This window comes from Zalophus californianus, chromosome 12 (assembly GCF_009762305.2).
Source record: "Zalophus californianus isolate mZalCal1 chromosome 12, mZalCal1.pri.v2, whole genome shotgun sequence".
NCBI classification, from domain to species: Eukaryota; Metazoa; Chordata; class Mammalia; order Carnivora; family Otariidae; genus Zalophus; species Zalophus californianus.
In genome coordinates this window covers 4,322,542-4,345,353 of record NC_045606.1, presented here as the reverse complement: position 1 = coordinate 4,345,353, position 22,812 = coordinate 4,322,542, and the positions used below count along the sequence as shown (strand labels likewise).

Genomic DNA, 22,812 nt, shown 5'->3' with positions numbered 1-22,812 from the left:
CCACATCCGGCTCTGTGCTCAGCGTGGAGTCTGCTTGCGATTCTCTCTCCCCCTCTCCCTCTGCCCCTCCCCTCCTCTCTCTCTCTAACAACAACAACAACAAGAAACAACACTTTCTCCCCGTAACTGCCCCTCCCCTCCTCTCTCTCTCACAACAACAACAACAAGAAACAACACTTTCTCCCCGCAACTGCCCCTCCCCTCCTCTCTCTCTCACAACAACAACAACAAGAAACAACACTTTCTCCCCGCAATTGCCCAGCAGACTAAGAACAATGAGTAGCATTGCTATGTAACATTATTATCCCTTTTCTGTTGGGCTTCACTGATCCTGTTGACCTCTATCTGATGATCTTGAGGATGAGATCTTTGATGACATAATTGGTGAGGAATGTTGCCGGCAGAATCAATACTTACTTACAGTCAAGCCAACGTGCAAGGTAAAAATTTTAATCATAGATCATGTATCAATTAAGCAAAATTATAGGCCATTCTGAGCAATATACCACAGGAAAATAATGTCACCTTACATTTTTAAGGTGCTTTCTCAAGTGGAAAGCAGTGCCACACCCATTCTCCCTTTTGATCTTCAGAATAGCCCTAGGAAGGATGCAGGGCAGGAGGCATCACACCCATTTCACAGATGGGGACACTGAGTCCAGTGACGTGCTCCAGGTCACCAGCCAATCATAGCTGGAGCTGGACCTGAACTCAGGTCTCTTGAATGCAGACCTGGAGCTCTTTCAATGGCTCCACCCGTGTGTATGATCATGTATGGTAACAGCTGCATTCCTACACACTTTCTGAATTTATATAAAGGATAAAGTCAGCATCTAGAAGTTAAGAGGGACCTTAAGAGATCCATCTTTTCCCCTTCTTTCCTTCCCTCTTTCTTTCCACCCTCCCTTCCTTTTTTTTTTTTTTTTTTTTTTTTTTTTAATTTTAGTGATGGAGAAGCTGTGACAAGTCAGGAGTGGTTGACTGAAATCCCATCACATTGAAGTGAGGACAAGCTAGGCATTTGGGGGTAGAAAGAGGCATTATTTTAGAAATAACTTATCAATCACCAAACTCTTGGGAAAACACCTAACAGAATACACAGCTGTTCCAATCTCCGTGCTGCTGTCCTTGTCATACTGTTGCCATCACACTTCTCCTGTGCCCCCCTCTCCCCCGGGGACTTCTTTCTAACCTTGGCTTGGCTTGATTAGAGGTGTGGTGTTTTTGTTTTTTTTGTTTGTTTGTTTATTTGTTTAAACACAGAAGCATCCAAATCTGAAGACAATACCTAACTCGTGGCCTCCTCCCAGGTGGCTATAGGAGACGTTCACAGGTAGTCTCATTTGGTTGGAAGCCTCAAAAAGCTAATATGGGCTGCAAAGTTTCATTGAAAAGAGTCCTCAGCAGGACTTGTCCAATTTCCCAACGTGAAAGAGAAGTCGTGCCCAGCTTCCCAAAATCGGTGACCACTAACGACCTCGGGCACACTTGCTATTGGGTCTTTGCTCCATCTCCCCTCCTGGTTACCTGGCAACTGCCCTCCGCCTCACCTGCCGCCTGCTGACCACCGCCCACTGTGCACCGCATCCGCCCACTGCACCCCGAGCCCCACCCACTGCGCACCGCACGTTGCCCATTGCGCCCCAAGCCCCGCCCACTGCGCCCCGAGCCCCGCCCTCTGCACACCGCCTGTCAGCGCTGTGTTCTCACCTAGCCCACTGCGACTTGAAATCCCATCACAACAGCCTATTCTGGGCTCAGGACCTTGCTCCCACTCTCCTCAGGAAATGCAGGGTCTCCTCATTCCCACAGTCTAAGAGCTCACATTTATGTGGGTGACTCCCCACAGGGCGTCTCCAGCCAGTGCCCTGCAAAAGTGTTTTAAACTGGATCCTTCTTTCCCCCAACTCTCCCATCCCCAACATGCGAAAAGCCTCTAAAATCTAATCAAAATGGAGGCTTAAGTGCAAGAGGGAGGCTGGAGCCTCAAGAACTTGGCCTCTCCTTTGTCCTACCCCCTTCCTGCTGTCCCATCTGTCCTCTGAAACCCCAAGCCTCATTAACCATTAACCCCATTCTAGACCTATGCTCTGCCAACACACATTTTCCAGGCTCCCATGTGGCCTCTACACTGGAAAGCCCTAGAAGATGAGCAGATCAAAACCAGAACTCTCTTTTTCCAGAAACTGGCATTATCGTTTCTGTAAATGGCATCCTCCTCTACCAGCACCACCTGACTCACGGCTTCCACCCCCCAGTCCCTGCCCTGACCCACACGCACGTCACCAAACCCCTCTGCTCTCTGCTCCATTTCCCACTCCTTCCCTGCCACCACTGGCCCTCTTCTTTTCCAGTCACCTTCTGGTACTTGTGGTCTGATTTTCTAGCAGGTGGCTCCCATCAAAACTATGCCAGTGCTTTTTCCTGCCTCCTGAGTTAAGGAGACGTTTCCCACCTCGGCATTCAAAGGCCATTGACTCTGTGGCCGGAGCTTACTGGGACTTCATTTTTCTTGCTTCCCCGAGGGCACATGAGGTAGCCGGGAATACTCCCTGCTCCTCGGTCAGGTCCCACACGTCTGCTCCCCGCTCCAGCCCCTACAACCGGCGCCACCATTTCCCTGTACTTTTATGTCTGTTTAGAACCCTGTCCCTTTCTTCCACTTTTAATAATGTGCTGAAACCCTAGTCCCCTGTCAAGGTCACTATCAGCTTCAAGAAGCTTTCACTTTTCATCATCTTTCCTGACCATGACCCTCCCCCACGGTCCTCTTCTGACCATGACCCTCCCCCAGGGTCCTCTCTCCTGACCATGACCCTCCCCCAGGGTCCTCTCTTCTGACCATGACCCTCCCCCACGGTCCTCTCTCCTGACCATGACCCTCCCCCACGGTCCTCTCTCCTGACCATGACCCTCCCCCACGGTCCTCTTTCATGACCATGACCCTCCCCCAGGGTCCTCTCTTCTGACCATGACCCTCCCCCACGGTCCTCTCTCCTGACCATGACCCTCCCCCAGGGTCCTCTCTCCTGACCATGACCCTCCCCCACGGTCCTCTCTCCTGACCATGACCCTCCCCCAGGGTCCTCTCTCCTGACCATGACCCTCCCCCACGGTCCTCTCTCCTGACCATGACCCTCCCCCACGGTCCTCTCTCCTGACCATGACCCTCCCCCACGGTCCTCTCTCCTGACCATGACCCTCCCCCACGGTCCTCTCTCCTGACCATGACCCTCCCCCACGGTCCTCTCTCCTGACCATGACCCTCCCCCAGGGTCCTCTCTCCTGACCATGACCCTCCCCCACGGTCCTCTTTCCTGACCATGACCCTCCCCCAGGGTCCTCTCTCCTGACCATGACCCTCCCCCACGGTCCTCTTTCCTGACCATGACCCTCCCCCACGGTCCTCTCTCCTGACCATGACCCTCCCCCACGGTCCTCTTTCCTGACCATGACCCTCCCCCACGGTCCTCTCTTCTGACCATGACCCTCCCCCACGGTCCTCTCTTCTGACCATGACCCTCCCCCACGGTCCTCTCTCCAGACCATGACCCTCCCCCACGGTCCTCTCTCCTGACCATGACCCTCCCCCACGGTCCTCTCTTCTGACCATGACCCTCCCCCACGGTCCTCTTTCCTGACCATGACCCTCCCCCACGGTCCTCTCTTCTGACCATGACCCTCCCCCACGGTCCTCTCTTCTGACCATGACCCTCCCCCACGGTCCTCTCTCCTGACCATGACCCTCCCCCCCGGTCCTCTCTCCTGACCAGGACCCTCCCCCAGGGTCCTCTCTTCTGACCATGACCCTCCCCCACGGTCCTCTTTCCTGACCATGACCCTCCCCCACGGTCCTCTCTTCTGACCATGACCCTCCCCCACGGTCCTCTCTTCTGACCATGACCCTCCCCCACGGTCCTCTTTCCTGACCATGACCCTCCCCCACGGTCCTCTCGCCTGACCATGACCCTCCCCCACGGTCCTCTCTTCTGACCATGACCCTCACCCACGGTCCTCTTTCCTGACCATGACCCTCCCCCAGGGTCCTCTCTCCTGACCATGACCCTCCCCCACGGTCCTCTTTCCTGACCATGACCCTCCCCCACGGTCCTCTCTCCTGACCATGACCCTCCCCCACGGTCCTCTCTCCAGACCATGACCCTCCCCCACGGTCCTCTCTCCTGACCATGACCCTCCCCCAGGGTCCTCTCTCCTGACCATGACCCTCCCCCAGGGTCCTCTTTCCTGACCATGTCCCTCCCCCACGGTCCTCTCTTCTGACCATGACCCTCCCCCACGGTCCTCTCTTCTGACCATGACCCTCCCCCACGGTCCTCTCTTCTGACCATGACCCTCCCCCACGGTCCTCTTTCCTGACCATGACCCTCCCCCACGGTCCTCTCTTCTGACCATGACCCTCCCCCACGGTCCTCTCTCCAGACCATGACCCTCCCCCACGGTCCTCTCTCCTGACCATGACCCTCCCCCACGGTCCTCTCTCCTGACCATGACCCTCCCCCAGGGTCCTCTCTCCTGACCATGACCCTCCCCCAGGGTCCTCTCTTCTGACCATGACCCTCCCCCACGGTCCTCTCTTCTGACCATGACCCTCCCCCACGGTCCTCTTTCCTGACCATGACCCTCCCCCACGGTCCTCTCTTCTGACCATGACCCTCCCCCACGGTCCTCTCTCCTGACCATGACCCTCCCCCACGGTCCTCTCTCCTGACCATGACCCTCCCCCACGGTCCTCTCTCCTGACCATGACCCTCCCCCAGGGTCCTCTCTTCTGACCATGACCCTTCCCCACGGTCCTCTCTTCTGACCATGACCCTCCCCCACGGTCCTCTTTCCTGACAATGACCCTCCCCCAGGGTCCTCTTTCCTGACCATGACCCTCCCCCAGGGTCCTCTCTTCTGACCATGACCCTCCCCCACGGTCCTCTTTCCTGACCATGACCCTCCCCCAGGGTCCTCTCTTCTGACCATGACCCTCCCCCAGGGTCCTCTCTCCTGACCATGACCCTCCCCCACGGTCCTCTCTCCTGACCATGACCCTCCCCCACGGTCCTCTTTCCTGACCATGACCCTCCCCCACGGTCCTCTTTCCTGACCATGACCCTCCCCCACGGTCCTCTGTCCTGACCATGACCCTCCCCCAGGGTCCTCTTCTGACCATGACCCTCCCCCACAGTCCTCTCTTCTGACCATGACCCTCCCCCAGGGTCCTCTTTCCTGACCATGACCCTCCCCCAGGGTCCTCTTCTGACCATGACCCTCCCCCACGGTCCTCTTTCCTGACCATGACCCTCCCCCAGGGTCCTCTCTTCTGACCATGACCCTCCCCCATGGTCCTCTCTTCTGACCATGACCCTCCCCCAGGGTCCTCTCTTCTGACCATGACCCTCCCCCACGGTCCTCTCTTCTGACCATGACCCTCCCCCACGGTCCTCTCTCCTGACCATGACCCTCCCCCACGGTCCTCTCTCCTGACCATGACCCTCCCCCACGGTCTTCTCTCCTGACCATGACCCTCCCCCACGGTCCTCTCTCCTGACCATGACCCTCCCCCACGGTCCTCTCTCCTGACCATGACCCTCCCCCAGGGTCCTCTTTCCTGACCATGACCCTCCCCCACGGTCCTCTCTTCTGACCATGACCCTCCACCACGGTCCTCTTTCCTGACAATGACCCTCCCCCAGGGTCCTCTTCTGACCATGACCCTCCCCCACGGTCCTCTCTTCTGACCATGACCCTCCCCCACGGTCCTCTTTCCTGACCATGACCCTCCCCCAGGGTCCTCTCTCCTGACAATGACCCTCCCCCACGGTCCTCTTTCCTGACCATGACCCTCCCCCACGGTCCTCTTTCCTGACCATGACCCTCCCCCAGGGTCCTCTTCTGACCATGACCCTCCCCCACGGTCCTCTCTTCTGACCATGACCCTCCCCCAGGGTCCTCTCTTCTGACCATGACCCTCCCCCACGGTCCTCTCTTCTGACCATGACCCTCCCCCACGGTCCTCTGTTCTGACCATGACCCTCCCCCAGGGTCCTCTCTTCTGACCATGACCCTCCCCCACGGTCCTCTCTTCTGACCATGACCCTCCCCCAGGGTCCTCTCTTCTGACCATGACCCTCCCCCACGGTCCTCTCTTCTGACCATGACCCTCCCCCAGGGTCCTCTCTCCTGACCATGACCCTCCCCCAGGGTCCTCTTTCCTGACCATGACCCTCCCCCACGGTCCTCTTTCCTGACCATGACCCTCCCCCACGGTCCTCTTTCCTGACCATGACCCTCCCCCAGGGTCCTCTCTTCTGACCATGACCCTCCCCCACGGTCCTCTCTTCTGACCATGACCCTCCCCCACGGTCCTCTTTCCTGACCATGACCCTCCCCCACGGTCCTCTCTTCTGACCATGACCCTCCCCCAGGGTCCTCTCTTCTGACCATGACCCGCCCCCACGGTCCTCTCTTCTGACCATGACCCTCCCCCACGGTCCTCTCTCCTGACCATGACCCTCCCCCACGGTCCTCTCTCCTGACCATGACCCTCCCCCACGGTCCTCTCTCCTGACCATGACCCTCCCCCAGGGTCCTCTCTCCTGACCATGACCCTCCCCCAGGGTCCTCTTTCCTGACCATGACCCTCCCCCACGGTCCTCTCTTCTGACCATGACCCTCCCCCACGGTCCTCTTTCCTGACAATGACCCTCCCCCAGGGTCCTCTTCTGACCATGACCCTCCCCCACGGTCCTCTCTTCTGACCATGACCCTCCCCCACGGTCCTCTTTCCTGACCATGACCCTCCCCCATGGTCCTCTCTTCTGACCATGACCCTCCCCCAGGGTCCTCTCTTCTGACCATGACCCTCCCCCACGGTCCTCTCTTCTGACCATGACCCTCCCCCACGGTCCTCTCTCCTGACCATGACCCTCCCCCACGGTCCTCTCTCCTGACCATGACCCTCCCCCACGGTCTTCTCTCCTGACCATGACCCTCCCCCACGGTCCTCTCTCCTGACCATGACCCTCCCCCACGGTCCTCTCTCCTGACCATGACCCTCCCCCAGGGTCCTCTTTCCTGACCATGACCCTCCCCCACGGTCCTCTCTTCTGACCATGACCCTCCACCACGGTCCTCTTTCCTGACAATGACCCTCCCCCAGGGTCCTCTTCTGACCATGACCCTCCCCCACGGTCCTCTCTTCTGACCATGACCCTCCCCCACGGTCCTCTTTCCTGACCATGACCCTCCCCCAGGGTCCTCTCTCCTGACAATGACCCTCCCCCACGGTCCTCTTTCCTGACCATGACCCTCCCCCACGGTCCTCTTTCCTGACCATGACCCTCCCCCAGGGTCCTCTTCTGACCATGACCCTCCCCCACGGTCCTCTCTTCTGACCATGACCCTCCCCCAGGGTCCTCTCTTCTGACCATGACCCTCCCCCACGGTCCTCTCTTCTGACCATGACCCTCCCCCACGGTCCTCTCTTCTGACCATGACCCTCCCCCAGGGTCCTCTCTTCTGACCATGACCCTCCCCCACGGTCCTCTCTTCTGACCATGACCCTCCCCCAGGGTCCTCTCTTCTGACCATGACCCTCCCCCACGGTCCTCTCTTCTGACCATGACCCTCCCCCAGGGTCCTCTCTCCTGACCATGACCCTCCCCCAGGGTCCTCTTTCCTGACCATGACCCTCCCCCACGGTCCTCTTTCCTGACCATGACCCTCCCCCACGGTCCTCTTTCCTGACCATGACCCTCCCCCAGGGTCCTCTGTGCTGACCATGACCCTCCCCCACGGTCCTCTCTTCTGACCATGACCCTCCCCCACGGTCCTCTCTTCTGACCATGACCCTCCCCCACGGTCCTCTTTCCTGACCATGACCCTCCCCCACGGTCCTCTCTTCTGACCATGACCCTCCCCCAGGGTCCTCTCTTCTGACCATGACCCTCCCCCACGGTCCTCTCTTCTGACCATGACCCTCCCCCACGGTCCTCTCTCCTGACCATGACCCTCCCCCACGGTCCTCTCTCCTGACCATGACCCTCCCCCACGGTCCTCTCTCCTGACCATGACCCTCCCCCAGGGTCCTCTCTCCTGACCATGACCCTTCCCCACGGTCCTCTCTTCTGACCATGACCCTCCCCCACGGTCCTCTTTCCTGACAATGACCCTCCCCCAGGGTCCTCTTTCCTGACCATGACCCTCCCCCAGGGTCCTCTCTTCTGACCATGACCCTCCCCCACGGTCCTCTTTCCTGACCATGACCCTCCCCCAGGGTCCTCTCTTCTGACCATGACCCTCCCCCAGGGTCCTCTCTCCTGACCATGACCCTCCCCCACGGTCCTCTCTCCTGACCATGACCCTCCCCCACGGTCCTCTTTCCTGACCATGACCCTCCCCCACGGTCCTCTTTCCTGACCATGACCCTCCCCCACGGTCCTCTTTCCTGACCATGACCCTCCCCCAGGGTCCTCTTCTGACCATGACCCTCCCCCACGGTCCTCTCTTCTGACCATGACCCTCCCCCAGGGTCCTCTTTCCTGACCATGACCCTCCCCCAGGGTCCTCTTCTGACCATGACCCTCCCCCACGGTCCTCTTTCCTGACCATGACCCTCCCCCAGGGTCCTCTCTTCTGACCATGACCCTCCCCCATGGTCCTCTCTTCTGACCATGACCCTCCCCCAGGGTCCTCTCTTCTGACCATGACCCTCCCCCACGGTCCTCTCTTCTGACCATGACCCTCCCCCACGGTCCTCTCTTCTGACCATGACCCTCCCCCACGGTCCTCTCTTCTGACCATGACCCTCCCCCACGGTCCTCTCTCCTGACCATGACCCTCCCCCACGGTCTTCTCTCCTGACCATGACCCTCCCCCACGGTCCTCTCTCCTGACCATGACCCTCCCCCACGGTCCTCTCTCCTGACCATGACCCTCCCCCACGGTCCTCTCTCCTGACCATGACCCTCCCCCACGGTCCTCTCTTCTGACCATGACCCTCCCCCAGGGTCCTCTCTACTGACCATGACCCTCCCCCAGGGTCCTCTCTCCTGACCATGACCCTCCCCCACGGTCCTCTCTTCTGACCATGACCCTCCCCCACGGTCCTCTTTCCTGACAATGACCCTCCCCCAGGGTCCTCTCTCCTGACAATGACCCTCCCCCAGGGTCCTCTTTCCTGACAATGACCCTCCCCCACGGTCCTCTTTCCTGACAATGACCCTCCCCCACGGTCCTCTTTCCTGACCATGACCCTCCCCCACGGTCCTCTCTTCTGACCATGACCCTCCCCCACGGTCCTCTCTTCTGACCATGACCCTCCCCCACGGTCCTCTTTCCTGACCATGACCCTCCCCCAGGGTCCTCTTCTGACCATGACCCTCCCCCACGGTCCTCTTTCCTGACCATGACCCTCCCCCCGGGTCCTCTCTTCTGACCATGACCCTCCCCCAGGGTCCTCTCTTCTGACCATGACCCTCCCCCACGGTCCTCTCTCCAGACCATGACCCTCCCCCACGGTCCTCTCTCCTGACCATGACCCTCCCCCACGGTCCTCTCTCCTGACCATGACCCTCCCCCACGGTCCTCTCTCCTGACCATGACCCTCCCCCACGGTCCTCTCTCCTGACCATGACCCTCCCCCAGGGTCCTCTCTCCTGACCATGACCCTCCCCCAGGGTCCTCTTTCCTGACCATGACCCTCCCCCACGGTCCTCTCTTCTGACCATGACCCTCCCCCACGGTCCTCTTTCCTGACAATGACCCTCCCCCAGGGTCCTCTCTCCTGACAATGACCCTCCCCCAGGGTCCTCTTTCCTGACAATGACCCTCCCCCACGGTCCTCTTTCCTGACAATGACCCTCCCCCACGGTCCTCTTTCCTGACCATGACCCTCCCCCACGGTCCTCTCTTCTGACCATGACCCTCCCCCACGGTCCTCTCTTCTGACCATGACCCTCCCCCAGGGTCCTCTTTCCTGACCATGACCCTCCCCCAGGGTCCTCTTCTGACCATGACCCTCCCCCACGGTCCTCTTTCCTGACCATGACCCTCCCCCAGGGTCCTCTCTTCTGACCATGACCCTCCCCCAGGGTCCTCTCTTCTGACCATGACCCTCCCCCACGGTCCTCTCTCCAGACCATGACCCTCCCCCACGGTCCTCTCTCCTGACCATGACCCTCCCCCACGGTCCTCTCTCCTGACCATGACCCTCCCCCAGGGTCCTCTCTCCTGACCATGACCCTCCCCCAGGGTCCTCTTTCCTGACCATGACCCTCCCCCACGGTCCTCTCTTCTGACCATGACCCTCCCCCACGGTCCTCTTTCCTGACAATGACCCTCCCCCAGGGTCCTCTTCTGACCATGACCCTCCCCCACGGTCCTCTCTCCTGACCATGACCCTCCCCCACGGTCCTCTCTCCTGACCATGACCCTCCCCCACGGTCCTCTTTCCTGACCATGACCCTCCCCCACGGTCCTCTTTCCTGACCATGACCCTCCCCCACGGTCCTCTTTCCTGACCATGACCCTCCCCCAGGGTCCTCTTCTGACCATGACCCTCCCCCACAGTCCTCTCTTCTGACCATGACCCTCCCCCAGGGTCCTCTTTCCTGACCATGACCCTCCCCCAGGGTCCTCTTCTGACCATGACCCTCCCCCACGGTCCTCTTTCCTGACCATGACCCTCCCCCAGGGTCCTCTCTTCTGACCATGACCCTCCCCCATGGTCCTCTCTTCTGACCATGACCCTCCCCCAGGGTCCTCTCTTCTGACCATGACCCTCCCCCACGGTCCTCTCTTCTGACCATGACCCTCCCCCACGGTCCTCTCTTCTGACCATGACCCTCCCCCACGGTCCTGTCTTCTGACCATGACCCTCCCCCACGGTCCTCTCTCCTGACCATGACCCTCCCCCACGGTCTTCTCTCCTGACCATGACCCTCCCCCACGGTCCTCTCTCCTGACTATGACCCTCCCCCACGGTCCTCTCTCCTGACCATGACCCTCCCCCACGGTCCTCTCTCCTGACCATGACCCTCCCCCACGGTCCTCTCTCCTGACCATGACCCTCCCCCAGGGTCCTCTCTCCTGACCATGACCCTCCCCCAGGGTCCTCTTTCCTGACCATGACCCTCCCCCACGGTCCTCTCTTCTGACCATGACCCTCCCCCACGGTCCTCTTTCCTGACAATGACCCTCCCCCAGGGTCCTCTCTCCTGACCATGACCCTCCCCCAGGGTCCTCTTTCCTGACAATGACCCTCCCCCACGGTCCTCTTTCCTGACCATGACCCTCCCCCACGGTCCTCTCTTCTGACCATGACCCTCCCCCATGGTCCTCTCTTCTGACCATGACCCTCCCCCAGGGTCCTCTTTCCTGACCATGACCCTCCCCCAGGGTCCTCTTCTGACCATGACCCTCCCCCACGGTCCTCTTTCCTGACCATGACCCTCCCCCAGGGTCCTCTCTTCTGACCATGACCCTCCCCCAGGGTCCTCTCTTCTGACCATGACCCTCCCCCACGGTCCTCTCTTCCGACCATGACCCTCCCCCACGGTCCTCTTTCCTGACAATGACCCTCCCCCACGGTCCTCTTTCCTGACAATGACCCTCCCCCAGGGTCCTCTTTCCTGACAATGACCCTCCCCCACGGTCCTCTTTCCTGACCATGACCCTCCCCCAGGGTCCTCTTTCCTGACCATGACCTTTTCCCCAGCGTTCTCTTTCCACGTTATCCTATTGATAATAGTTGACCTTTATACTGAGGATTTCTAAATGTTCTCACATCCTTGATGTTAATTTATGTTCACAGAGCCCTGTGAGGTACATAAAGAATGGAACCAAGGCTTGGAGAGGTCAAGTAATGTCACCCAGTTGATAGCATTAACACGTGGCTGTGTGCTGACACCCTCAGGTTGGTACCCAAGCCCAGGGCATTTCCACTCTTACACTGAGCTAACTAGGTATCATTCTTCCTGCATTCGCAGTGTGTGGCCTGATGAGGGCTGCTGGTGTACCTGTCTACCATCTACACTGGACAGTGAGCTCCTAGAGGAAAGGGCCACCTTGCTCTTCCCTTTATCCCTCAAAGCACCTGGCACGGGCAGAGCTTCCATGGTGAGCACAGTGATCATGGCTGTGCTCCCTCTTCCCTGGGCACTTCTCAGGGGCCAGTTGCTGTGCGATTCGAGGTAGCCCATGCAGGGGGTATTATGAACTTCTGAGCATCTGCAGCTCAGCGGGGCTGCTCAGGCAGCAGGTGAATCAGCTGTGTGGGGAGCTCCCCCAGCCACGCTGGGCCAATGTTCTCAGCCCTGAGCACACTGACCCGGCCACCCCTGGAAGCACACAGGTGTCCACAGGCAGATCTCCCGGATGCCCAGGACTCTGTAAGCCCACGTCTAGGAAAAATTGCCCAGATAAGACTTCTTATGTGCAAGAAGTCTATTAGAAAAAAAATCCAAAATATTTAAGACATGGTAAGCCTGCCGATGTTTGCTTTTTAAAAAAATGAGATGCTTTTTCTTTCTCCTACTCTCAACTAATGGCCACCCGAGTCTAAAGCACCCGCGTAGTTGTTTTTTTAAGAGACAGCAAACATTGGACTCTTACCAACAAATTTCTGAGGCATAGAGCTCTTACGTTTGGCGACGTTACTTGCTAGTCTGTCCAGCACGAGGGATCTCTCTGATCCTATCTTGCACAGATCTTCTGCCATCCCACTCTGATTAGCTTCTTCTTTAATGACTAAAGTCAAAGACAGTTAGAGAGGCCAGTTTAGAAACGCTTACAGTTGAAAGAATTTGGTCGCATCCCGCGCTAAATCTGACATTTGTTAAGCACCTACGAGAGCCAGGCCCTTCGTAGGGATGATGATGATGATGATGATGATGATGATGATGATTTCTAATCTCCCCGGCAACTCTGCCAGGCAGACAGAGTCTGCCCACAGCCACCTGCTAATGACACCCGGGGACTGCACATTATCTCCCACAACCAAAGAAAACAAGCACTGTCACCAGAAGCTGGATGTGATTAAGCACTTGTGTCCCTCTGATGAGTCCTCCTAACTTTTCAAGGGCTCCCAAATCCACTACTCATCAACCTGCTGAGAATCCAAGAATTGTCAGAGCTGGAAATGATCTAAGGGTCCAATGCCATCGGCTGGCACAGTGAAGTGAGATGCAGAAATGCAACAGAGAATCCCGGCAACACGGGGGTCGGGGGGAGAATCCAGAGCTCCTGATCCCCAAACACACAGCAAACGCTGGAAAATCAACACCTTCTAACTGCAGAACACCTAGACCCTGCGAGGGTAAGTGTTGATGTAGGGAGTATTTCTAGCCCTGTCTTTCTCTACGTTGTTTCTTTCCATAATTGAAGAGACAACTTTGTATCTTGTGGAATCCATCCATATTCTAGTTTTTATGTTGGATGTTTGGAAATAGAACTCTTTCACGTGCCTGCAATTTATCCTAATGTACGAGGAGCTGAAAATGTCAATTATGTTCCAAATAGCTACTCAAACTTCCCAGCACCATTTCTGAATGGTCCACCTCAATCCCACTGCCCGATACCTCCTCCTCCTGCTTTCTCAGATACGACACGCTGATTTAGCACAGGACCTGTAGGCTTATCCACTCCTATTCTTGATTTCTGTCTATTCTTCAAAGAGCTCCGCATTAGCTGCATGTGAATACAGCACTAGACATTACTCTTCCTTTTTGAAAATGCCAATCCCCTCCTCTGTTCCTCTAGATACGCATCACGATATTCCAATACGATTTACAGACACATTTTATGTGAAAACCATGCCTTGATTTGGGAAGACACATGCCTGCCCCTCCCCCTCTCCACGTCCCACCTTTGCTTTCTGGCCCCAGCACGGTGGGGCAGCGGTCCTCATTATGTCCTGAGCATTGCCTGCAAAGATGATTTCTAAGTGTTTCAGGTCTTCATTGCTATTATGAAGACCATTTTGGAAACATATATTTCAAATTGGTTATTATCGCTGGTATATGCAATTTTTTAACATTGGAAATGTGTGTTTGCTATTCGATGGGCAAACATGATAGTCTACACCCTGATTTAGATGAAGGCTACATACAAAACCCACACAGCCCAATTCCAGTGGTTGTACGTTTGACCTATCAAGCTCATATTTTCCTCACATGTCCCTGCTTCTCCGCCAAGCCCCGCCCAGGGCACCTGCAGCACTTCAAGTGGGGTTACGTCCCCAACAGGCCACAGGGCCTCCTGAGAGCAGAGATGCTCAGAGTCATCACAGTGAGGGACAAAGGAGTCCAAAGCTCCCAGGTCAATGGCTACCCGTCTTCGATGCTTTTTCCCCTAAGAGCTTGTAACACAATTTGTGTACCTGATGGATCATCTTCCAAACGCTCAAGAGAAACTTACTTTTTCCATGAGGGAAATTACAACAGAGGACCAACAAGCCTTTAACTAAATACAGTTATATTCAGAAAAATTAAACTTTCCCACCTCCTAGCTAAGCTAGGCTTTGTTTTTACCAAATCCCAAAGAATGGCCCCAACCTACGGGGATTGAAGAGGGGGGAGGCTGTCTGGGTGTCCATCTGAGCACTGAGGGGGCTGGTCTCGGGTGCCGTGGGAAGGACAGGGCACGGGAAGGCACAGGTTCAGCCAGACCTAACACAGCAAAGCTAAGTGAGCAAGGACCACCCGCCACCCCTACCCACACCCCAGCAGCCCACTGCCTGCCCTCTGAATCCATGTCAGCTTGTACGACTAGCACTGAAGTGCTTTTATGGATTCCCTCCGCACCCCGAGTTCCTTCACTGCACACAGGAAGGCTTCTTTATCTCCTGAACACAGGAACATAAGGACACATCATTGTGGTATTCCTAATGATCTGGTCACCGAAGGGAAAAAATTAGCATTTCAACACGGACGTGATTCTGGCAAGAGGGTAAGATATATCGCAGACATATAAGCTCACTGACACAGACAGCCAAGGGAGGAGACCAGTCCGGTGTCAATACTTCAGTGACTGACATTTGTATGTTCACGTGAGTGCGTGATGCATGTCGACGCTCCCTAAGGCTCTCTCCTCTTTCTCCCAGAGGCTTTCTGCGACGTTGGCCAGGCCAGAATTATCACTCCTGCTTGAGGGCCCAGGGTTGCATTCACAAACAGATTCAGAGATGCAACTTGAACCCAGGTCTCAGGGACACAAAAGCTGCTCTCCCCTGGATCAGCCTGGTCTGACTTCCTAACGTGTTCCTTCAGTAACAAAATGGCAGAGAAAACCAATGTGCTCTGTCTGTGTCTCTTGTCCATTTTGTCCTCGAAATTCCATATGTATGGTTTTAAAGGAAATTCAGATCACTATGCTCAAAGAGGGCTCAGTATTATAGATAATAAATTGCAGCAAATATCTGTTGGGTAGATAAATGGCTTATTTAAACATGGATCAGTCCATTTTGGAAATATATATTTCAAATTGGTTATTATAGCTGGTATACGCAATTTTTCAACATTGGAAATGTCTGTTTTTCATTAAATGGGCAAACATAAAAGCTCACACCCTGATTTATATGAAGGATACACACAAAATCCATAAAAACCTAATCCCATTGGTCGTATGTTTGACCTATCGAGCTAATATGCTTCCTCACATGTCCCTCCTTCTCGGCAAAGCAGGGCACGGTGGCACTTACTTCCAAGATCCATTAATTTATTTTTGGCAGGAAAACACAATGTCTGAATGTTTAGATTTTATTCTAAAAGAGCATCCTCCTCTCATCTTCTAGACACCACCCTGGGGTTTGGCCACAAATTGATGACTATTAACATTGTTACTACTGTTTTACTACCTAATTTCCTGTCTTCTAGTAACCCTCAATACCTTTCCATTCTAGAAACAGACCTCAGACTTTGGAGAAGGCTAACTGAAAATATAACGGGATCTCCTGATTTTACAGGTGAGAAGAGTAAGGCCCAGAGAGATCAACGGTCAGTCCCCAGATCAACAGCTGATGGGCGGGGAAGGCAGCCCTAGAACCAGGGAGCTCTGGCCACGTAACACGCTGCCCGTGAGTGCCAAAACTATTCGGCTCTTAGAACTCCTTTCTGACCATTTGTCTCTCCTGCTCTCACCTGTACTTAATCTGAGTGCTCTTGAACTTACTCGGTGCCGCTCAAACATACACTCAAAAATGGTTAAGATCCTAAGTTGTCTGCTATGTGTATTCCACCCTAATAAAAATCCAGTAAGTGATCACATAAAATTTAAAATGATAAAAGTGATCTTCCTGTTCCCTGGTCGATTTCTTTTACGAGCCATTCGTTCAAGTCAGAGAGCTGAACGAGGTTTTAAAAAATTTTCAACTCTTAATTTAACTTCTGCTCCTGGGTCCAAAGATGAGCTTTCCCTTGGTGGCACCAAGCAAGTGGTGTTTTGAAAGAGGTTAGCTTCACTTGATCTATTCATAAATTTATTATGTTTTAAAAAGTTAGAAAGGTGCCTTTTATTCCACCGCCGTCCCTCTGAGTAAATTCAGCCTCCTGCAAATTCAGGCGTCTGTTTACATCCTTCACTTTACATTATCTAAGATCAGAGTCAAACGCTACCTCACGATGGGGTGCTGCAAGCATCAAGGCTCATAAGAAAAAAAGCAGCCTTTCCTCGAAACCTGTGACAGCTGCAATCCTCTGGGCTGTCAGGGTTTTCCAAGGAGCTCACCTGCTCCGGGCAGGTGCCAAAGCCTGAAAGCTTTTATTCGATCAACTTCATGAAAAAAAAAATAGTTTTTTGAACAAGACTTCACATCTTATTTTGATTACTAAGCACAAGGAAGCAATCGATACTCCAATTTTTTTTAAAAAATTACCAAAAACCAAGAAAACCCTCCAAAATTTCAGGGGTCACTCTTGTCTTAGACGCTTCCCCAGCTTTCAAGAGGGAGGGGTTCAAGGTCAGGCTCTCTCTGGTGAGATGAGAGCTTCAAAAGTCGGGAAGCACGGCTAGCTCCGGGTGAAACCGTGCCATGTTAGTGGCCAAAAACTTCTGTCTGTCCCGGCCGTGGTGGTGCGCGCGCCTGCGCGTTCTGCACCCGGAGCTATGTGCCCGGGGCCCTTCTTCCCCGCGGGCTGGGGAGGGAACGCCAGCGCTTACCTGGGTACAGCGTGCCTGGAAGACCCATGCTTTGCAAGTAGTTGTGGCAACGCTCTTTATGTTCCTCTAAAGAGCTTCGCTGTTTATAGCTTCGGCCACAATATCCACATTTGTGAGGTTTACCAACTGCAGAAAACACAATTGAGTTCAAGACCCCAATTAAATATTGGCCTTATGTGTAATGGGAATGCATGCAATACAATTATTATCAAAAATCCAAAAAAAAAAAAAAATACCCCTCTACTCTTGAGAGCTAAAAGCCTTATGGACTCAAGTCAAAATTGCTAAATTTAAAAATGTGAATGCCCACGGGTTTCTTTGTACCAAGAACTCCTGTGAGTCTTGTTTCATCTTAATTTGCCCACAGTCCTAACTACCAAATTCTCTTGGACTTCAATCACTTTTTCAACTGGAGGAAATGGGCCACCGCCGTTTGATCAGGTAGTTGCCCAACAACTGGGTGGAGACGTGAGGAATGCATCTACACTGTGGGCCAGGTCTGGCATGACACTGGGGACAGATCCAAATGCAGCCAAAGTGGATTAAGTTCCAGGATACTAAACTGGATAATTTGAGGTCTCTAAGAAACCACAGTGGATAGATATACATTAATAAAATGAGCATTCATTTCCAAGATGTATTTCCTTGTTCTAGTTTAGAGAAAGCTCCGCATTCTCCCCAAAAAGTTAAGGATGACGTGGTTTCGAGATCAGCCCTCACCAACAGAACTTACTATGAAGATGCAAGTGTTCTCCATCTTCGCCGTCCAATGTGACAGCCACTGTGCTGTTCAATATGGCGGCCACCAGCTCCACATGACTACTGAGCTTTCAAAGTATGGCTAGAGTCCCCGAGGACTGAAGTTTTGATTTTGTTTAAGTTCAGTTGACTAGACTTACAATTTAAATACCATATATGGCTAGTGGCTACCCTATTAAGCAGTGCAGTTCTGTATGATGGGTTTGGTTCTTCCCGAACTTTATTGAGCCGTATTTTAGAAAAAGAAGACTGGCACAAACAAGTTCATATCATGCCTAAGCTTAAAGACTTTAATACACAGCAACTTAAGAGATGAAATAAGTGAAGTCTCTTTATTTAAATGGCAAATATAAATGTCTATCCTCAGACCAGAATCTTCTCTGACTTCCTTCTTATGTTGTTAGATTTCACAGATTTTGAAAGCATTGTATAAAAATCAATACCATCCAAATAGGAATGTTTGGTAAAATGGTTTAACCAAAGCTTGTACTGGTTCAGTCTCTTCCTTAGGTGAATAGAAGCAATGGCTTAAGAAGACTAAGAAAAAAAAAAAAATTTGACTTCTGGGACATTTAACAAAGGAAGAAAAGGATGGATCTTTATCCAGAGAGAACGTTATATCACTAATGTCAGGAAAGTAATGTTGAAATATACAATGTTGCCTAAAATTGCCCATTTTATTGAGTGCTACCTTTAGAAATTAACAGGATGTAGATAACCCGTCAGTGTCCTTTCCTAGAAAAGCGATCACTTAAGCAAATTCGTGTACATATGGCATGGTGTCTGAATATCCATTTTTCTAACTATATGATTGCTTTTAACTCTGGAACATAAGAAATATGTTCACAGTAAGAAACCGAACTAAAGTATACCTTGCATCATAGCCCAATGTTCTGAAGGAAAGACTCTAGCTCAGCTCTCAACTCCCAAAGAAAGCAGTGAGGAACAGAGGGGGGATGTCTTCCCTACCTTGCCAGACCACTTGAACCCTCCTCTTATCAGTATAGGACACATTCTATGCCTATATCACTACGAATGTGTTGGTCTTTGGCACCTCAGGCCTCCACCAGTGGCCAGGGAAAGCTATGAGGCTGATCATGGCTTCCGTGGAATGGGGGGAGTGGCTCCATTTGGGTATTTTCTAAGAGTTGTGTGTCAATGGCACTCTTCGATGCCAGAATCACCAGCAGCCCTGGGTCAAGGGTACAGTGCTAGCTACTTGCTCATCACTGCATCCGTAGCAGATGCATCCGTAGCGGATGCGGATATATATAAGAGTCTACCACTCTTATATATAGTTCCTCAAGTCATTGGCCATGCTTGGAGCAGGATACCATCATCACACCTTGGAGGAAATAAGCAGGCATGGGGCCAGAATAACCAAAAGTACTGTATTAGATGTTCCAAACTTCACAAGAGGTAGGAGAGCAAAGCGGGCAGCATCTCTTTGAGTTTTAAGGACCGATATGCAGGAGAGATTTCTGCTGCAAATCAGAGTCACTGGGGTTGACGATGACGTGGTTGGTGTCACCTAGGGATGAGTCTTTGTGTTTTCCACCTGCATGGAGTTGTGCTTCCTACCAACCCCGATGCAGTCCTGTTGTCAAGTGTGCTGATGTCCACTTGACCTGCATGAATAGTATGTGTGAAGTTCCTTGGTCCCAGATCACCTGTTCGGCTCTGCACACCACCAGTATCATGGTCATATGTGAAGCCTTGCATTTGGTTCCCCAGACACCTTCACTTCTAGGGGGCAACACACATGCTCCTCATTACTGACACACTGTAAACACTGTAAGATGCTCACTGTCATCCTCCCATGTTGGGGGAGCCATCGGTTCAATCTGTCCCCCGCAGCAAAGCCCTCCCCAGCCCTCGGCATGGACCCCTGTGGGGAAAGGGGTAGCATTTGGGAGTTTCCTACATGTTGACGACCAGGAAGGAGATCAGCATGAGGAGGAGATGGCTTGGCTGGATCCCGACAGGGTACTGGCACTCCCAGGGCACCTGCGACCACTCCCCTAGCCTCCTCCTGAGCTCCTGCAGGCACCGCTCCAGGAGAAAGACTATGTTCCCCACAACACTGGCTAAAATGCGTACCACGCCTCCTTCTGGGGTCACTTACAGAATTACACATTCACGTGGAACTTCTCTGAAGGTAAACCTCAGAAACTCCCCTTTTGGTGTGGACTCAAGCCCCTCCATCTATTGGAAGTCTCTCCTGAAGCCTCCCACCCTACCCTGGAGGCTGACTGTCCCTTCCCTGTGCCCCCCACCGGCTCCTCAGACACTGTGTCAGCACACCGGTAACACGTTGGCACTTGGCTGCTTCCCACTAGCCTCCTCCATGGAGAGAGGGGCCCCTGGGTGCTCCGTAAATGCTCAGTGACAAAGGAAGAGGCACAGGGAGAGGCCACTAGAACCTCGCCACTAACTACACTCACCACATTTGGGAAGGAGACGGCCTGATTCTAGGCACGCATTCCCAGGGACGCAGTATCGCTGCCCCTGGGGGACAGCGAGGCCCTGGGGATGTCGGGGGGCGGGGGGGAGCTGGTCTGAAGTCTCTTCCTCCCCAGACAGCGCCCCGCTCCAGGGAAGTCGCTGACCAGCCGATGGTCTGGATGATGAGCTCTGGGAGGGCAGGGGTGAAGCATCCCTGCTGGACCGAGGGCCCCTCTCTGTTCCTCTGACCTGCAGGACCATGGGGCCCCTTGATGGGATAGCCAGGAAGATTCCTCAGGAGGCAGAGACTGAACCCAGTCAAAGGTGGATGTGTGCTTCGCAGGCTGGGGGTATTTTGGGAACTGTCAAGCGTTTGTGGTAATCATGCTCCGAGACTCCGGATTATTCGACGAGCGTTTGCTAAAATCTGGTAAGAGCCCCAAAGTGGCCTGTCTGCTGAGGCCTGCCTGGCTTCTAGCATGAGTTAGGCTGGGGCACGGAAAGGGGGGGCGTGTGCCCAGTCAGGACGGATGGCGGCAGGCCTTGCTCACCTTCTCAGCTTTGCAAAGAAACTACGCCAGCGACAATGACCGCTACCGGAGTCCTCTGTCTAAAGCAGTTATACGTGCGGCCTGACCATTAATGTTAAGAAATGTACCTGGGAATTTTCTGGGTGTTAGCAGCGCGCCGGGTGAAAGGAGAGCTGGAAGAATCCTGCAGAAGGGCCCCACTTACCTGAGGACCCCGGGAAGACGAGGTCTCTCTGGAATGAGTCTCTATAAAGCGGGACTTTGTGTGCGTGTGTGTGTGTGTGTGTGTGTGTGTGCGTGTGCGTGTGTGTGTGTGTGTGTGCGTGCGCGTTCCCACCCACATCCTCTGCCCCGCGGGGGAGTCAGAACTGGGGGACCAGGGCAGTGCTGCCACAGTCCCGGGCGGGTGTGTGGGGAGGCCCGGATTGAGGGGGGCGGTGCTGTGCTGGGGATCAGGCCCAGCCCTTGGGGTGGGGTGGCGGGCTCCCGCGCATGCGCGCACACACAACACGCCGCGCGGAACCCGGGCCGGGACGCCTGGCACCTGCGCCCGGAGGACCTTACCGGAGTGCGTCCTCAGGTGGCCCGTGAGGGCGTCCCGCCGGCGGCACGCGTAGTTGCAAAGGTGGCACTTGAAGGGCTTCTCCCCGGAGTGCAGCTTGATGTGCCGGAGCAGGTTGCCCTTCTGCGTGAAGGAGGCCCCGCACTGGTTGCACTGGAAAGGCCGCTCCCCTGGGAGGAGGAGAGGGATGAGTGAGAACAGAACCCGGCGCGGGGACGAGAGGAGGACCCGGCGAGGAACTTGTTTCCCACGGGGCCCGGTGACTTCCACCGGCTGCAGGTTTGATAGAACATGAGGCTTTCAGACTAAACCTGCCAGCTCCTTAACGCTTCACTGGTTGGGTCAATTTGATCTGAAAATCTAATTTTTTTTCCCTAAATCAGAATGGCACATCACAATGCAAATTCAAACTCATTTAAATAAAGTGACTGCAACATTTTGTGATGAAGAGCCACTCTTCCTGATCAGCAGTTTTGGAATAAACCAATATCCAATTTTGCGTGTTGTGGCATTTGGTGGGGTTTTTAATGTGGCTTTTTTCAAAGGGTCTTTAAAATATGCCACTGAAGCAGCAAAATAAAAAGGAAACTCATTAAAAATGCATTTCAGGATCACAAGTTCATTTCAGCGTTACATTCTTATATTTAAATGAAAGGCACTTCATTATAACAGTTATAATAACTTCTTTTCATTTACATTTTTCCTGTATTTTGCCTTTCAATTTCTTCTCCATTACCTGTCTGTCCCTACGCAGGCAAATCAGGAAGGAGACAGACAGAAGAGAGTGTGAGGCTCAGAGAGAGAGAGAGAGAGAGAGAGAGAGAGAGAGAGAGAGAGAAGGAGAAAGATTGAATAAAATGAGAAGTTAAGGAACTGTGAAGGATGCTCCACATGGTCCAAAGAGAAGTCCCAGATCCCCCGTGGTGGGGCGTCCCAGCCTGAGGCTCACAGAGCCCTTCTGGCTTTTTCCTTCTCCCAAATCCTGAAACCACTAAAGCTATTACTGGCCTATCGCCACAGAAGATCGGTCATATTCTCAGTACAAATCATTTAAGAGAGGCAATTTAGCTGTTATTAGGAATTCTTTTAGGGGTGTTCCGGCTGGAGTGGTGGCTAAGCAGGCAGGGGAGCCCCGGATGTGTGCAGCGGTGCCTGTCCCGTGTGTCTGGGATCCAACAGAGGGACGCACAGACATCTGTGAGAAATACGCCACTGAGCAGTCCCGGGTCTTGGACTCCGAATCAGTGACCATTTTATACTTAGCTCTCGGGTAGAAAGGATGATACACTTGTCAGGTTTAAATAAACACTAAAGCTCTTTTGAAAACAACTTTTTTTTCCCTTTCTTTCTTTT

At 53.9% G+C, this 22,812-nt stretch overlaps 1 protein-coding gene across 11 annotated transcripts in view; it reads right to left on the bottom strand.

Moving 5' to 3' along the window:
• The window catches only part of IKZF1 (IKAROS family zinc finger 1), a 103,225-nt gene that overhangs the window by 7,972 nt on the left and 72,441 nt on the right, over positions 1 to 22,812 (bottom strand). For 4 of the 11 annotated variants that reach the window (XM_027573846.2, XM_027573852.2, XM_027573844.2 and 1 more), the window contains 3 exons: positions 21,462 to 21,629; positions 17,164 to 17,289; positions 12,622 to 12,756 (listed from right to left, as the gene is read on the bottom strand). In XM_027573846.2, the coding sequence (XP_027429647.1) occupies positions 12,622 to 12,756; positions 17,164 to 17,289; positions 21,462 to 21,629 (429 nt within the window). The remainder of the gene's footprint in view (positions 1 to 12,621; positions 12,757 to 17,163; positions 17,290 to 21,461; positions 21,630 to 22,812) is intronic. The other 7 variants (XM_027573853.2, XM_027573847.2, XM_027573855.2 and 4 more) reach the window with 4 other exon arrangements.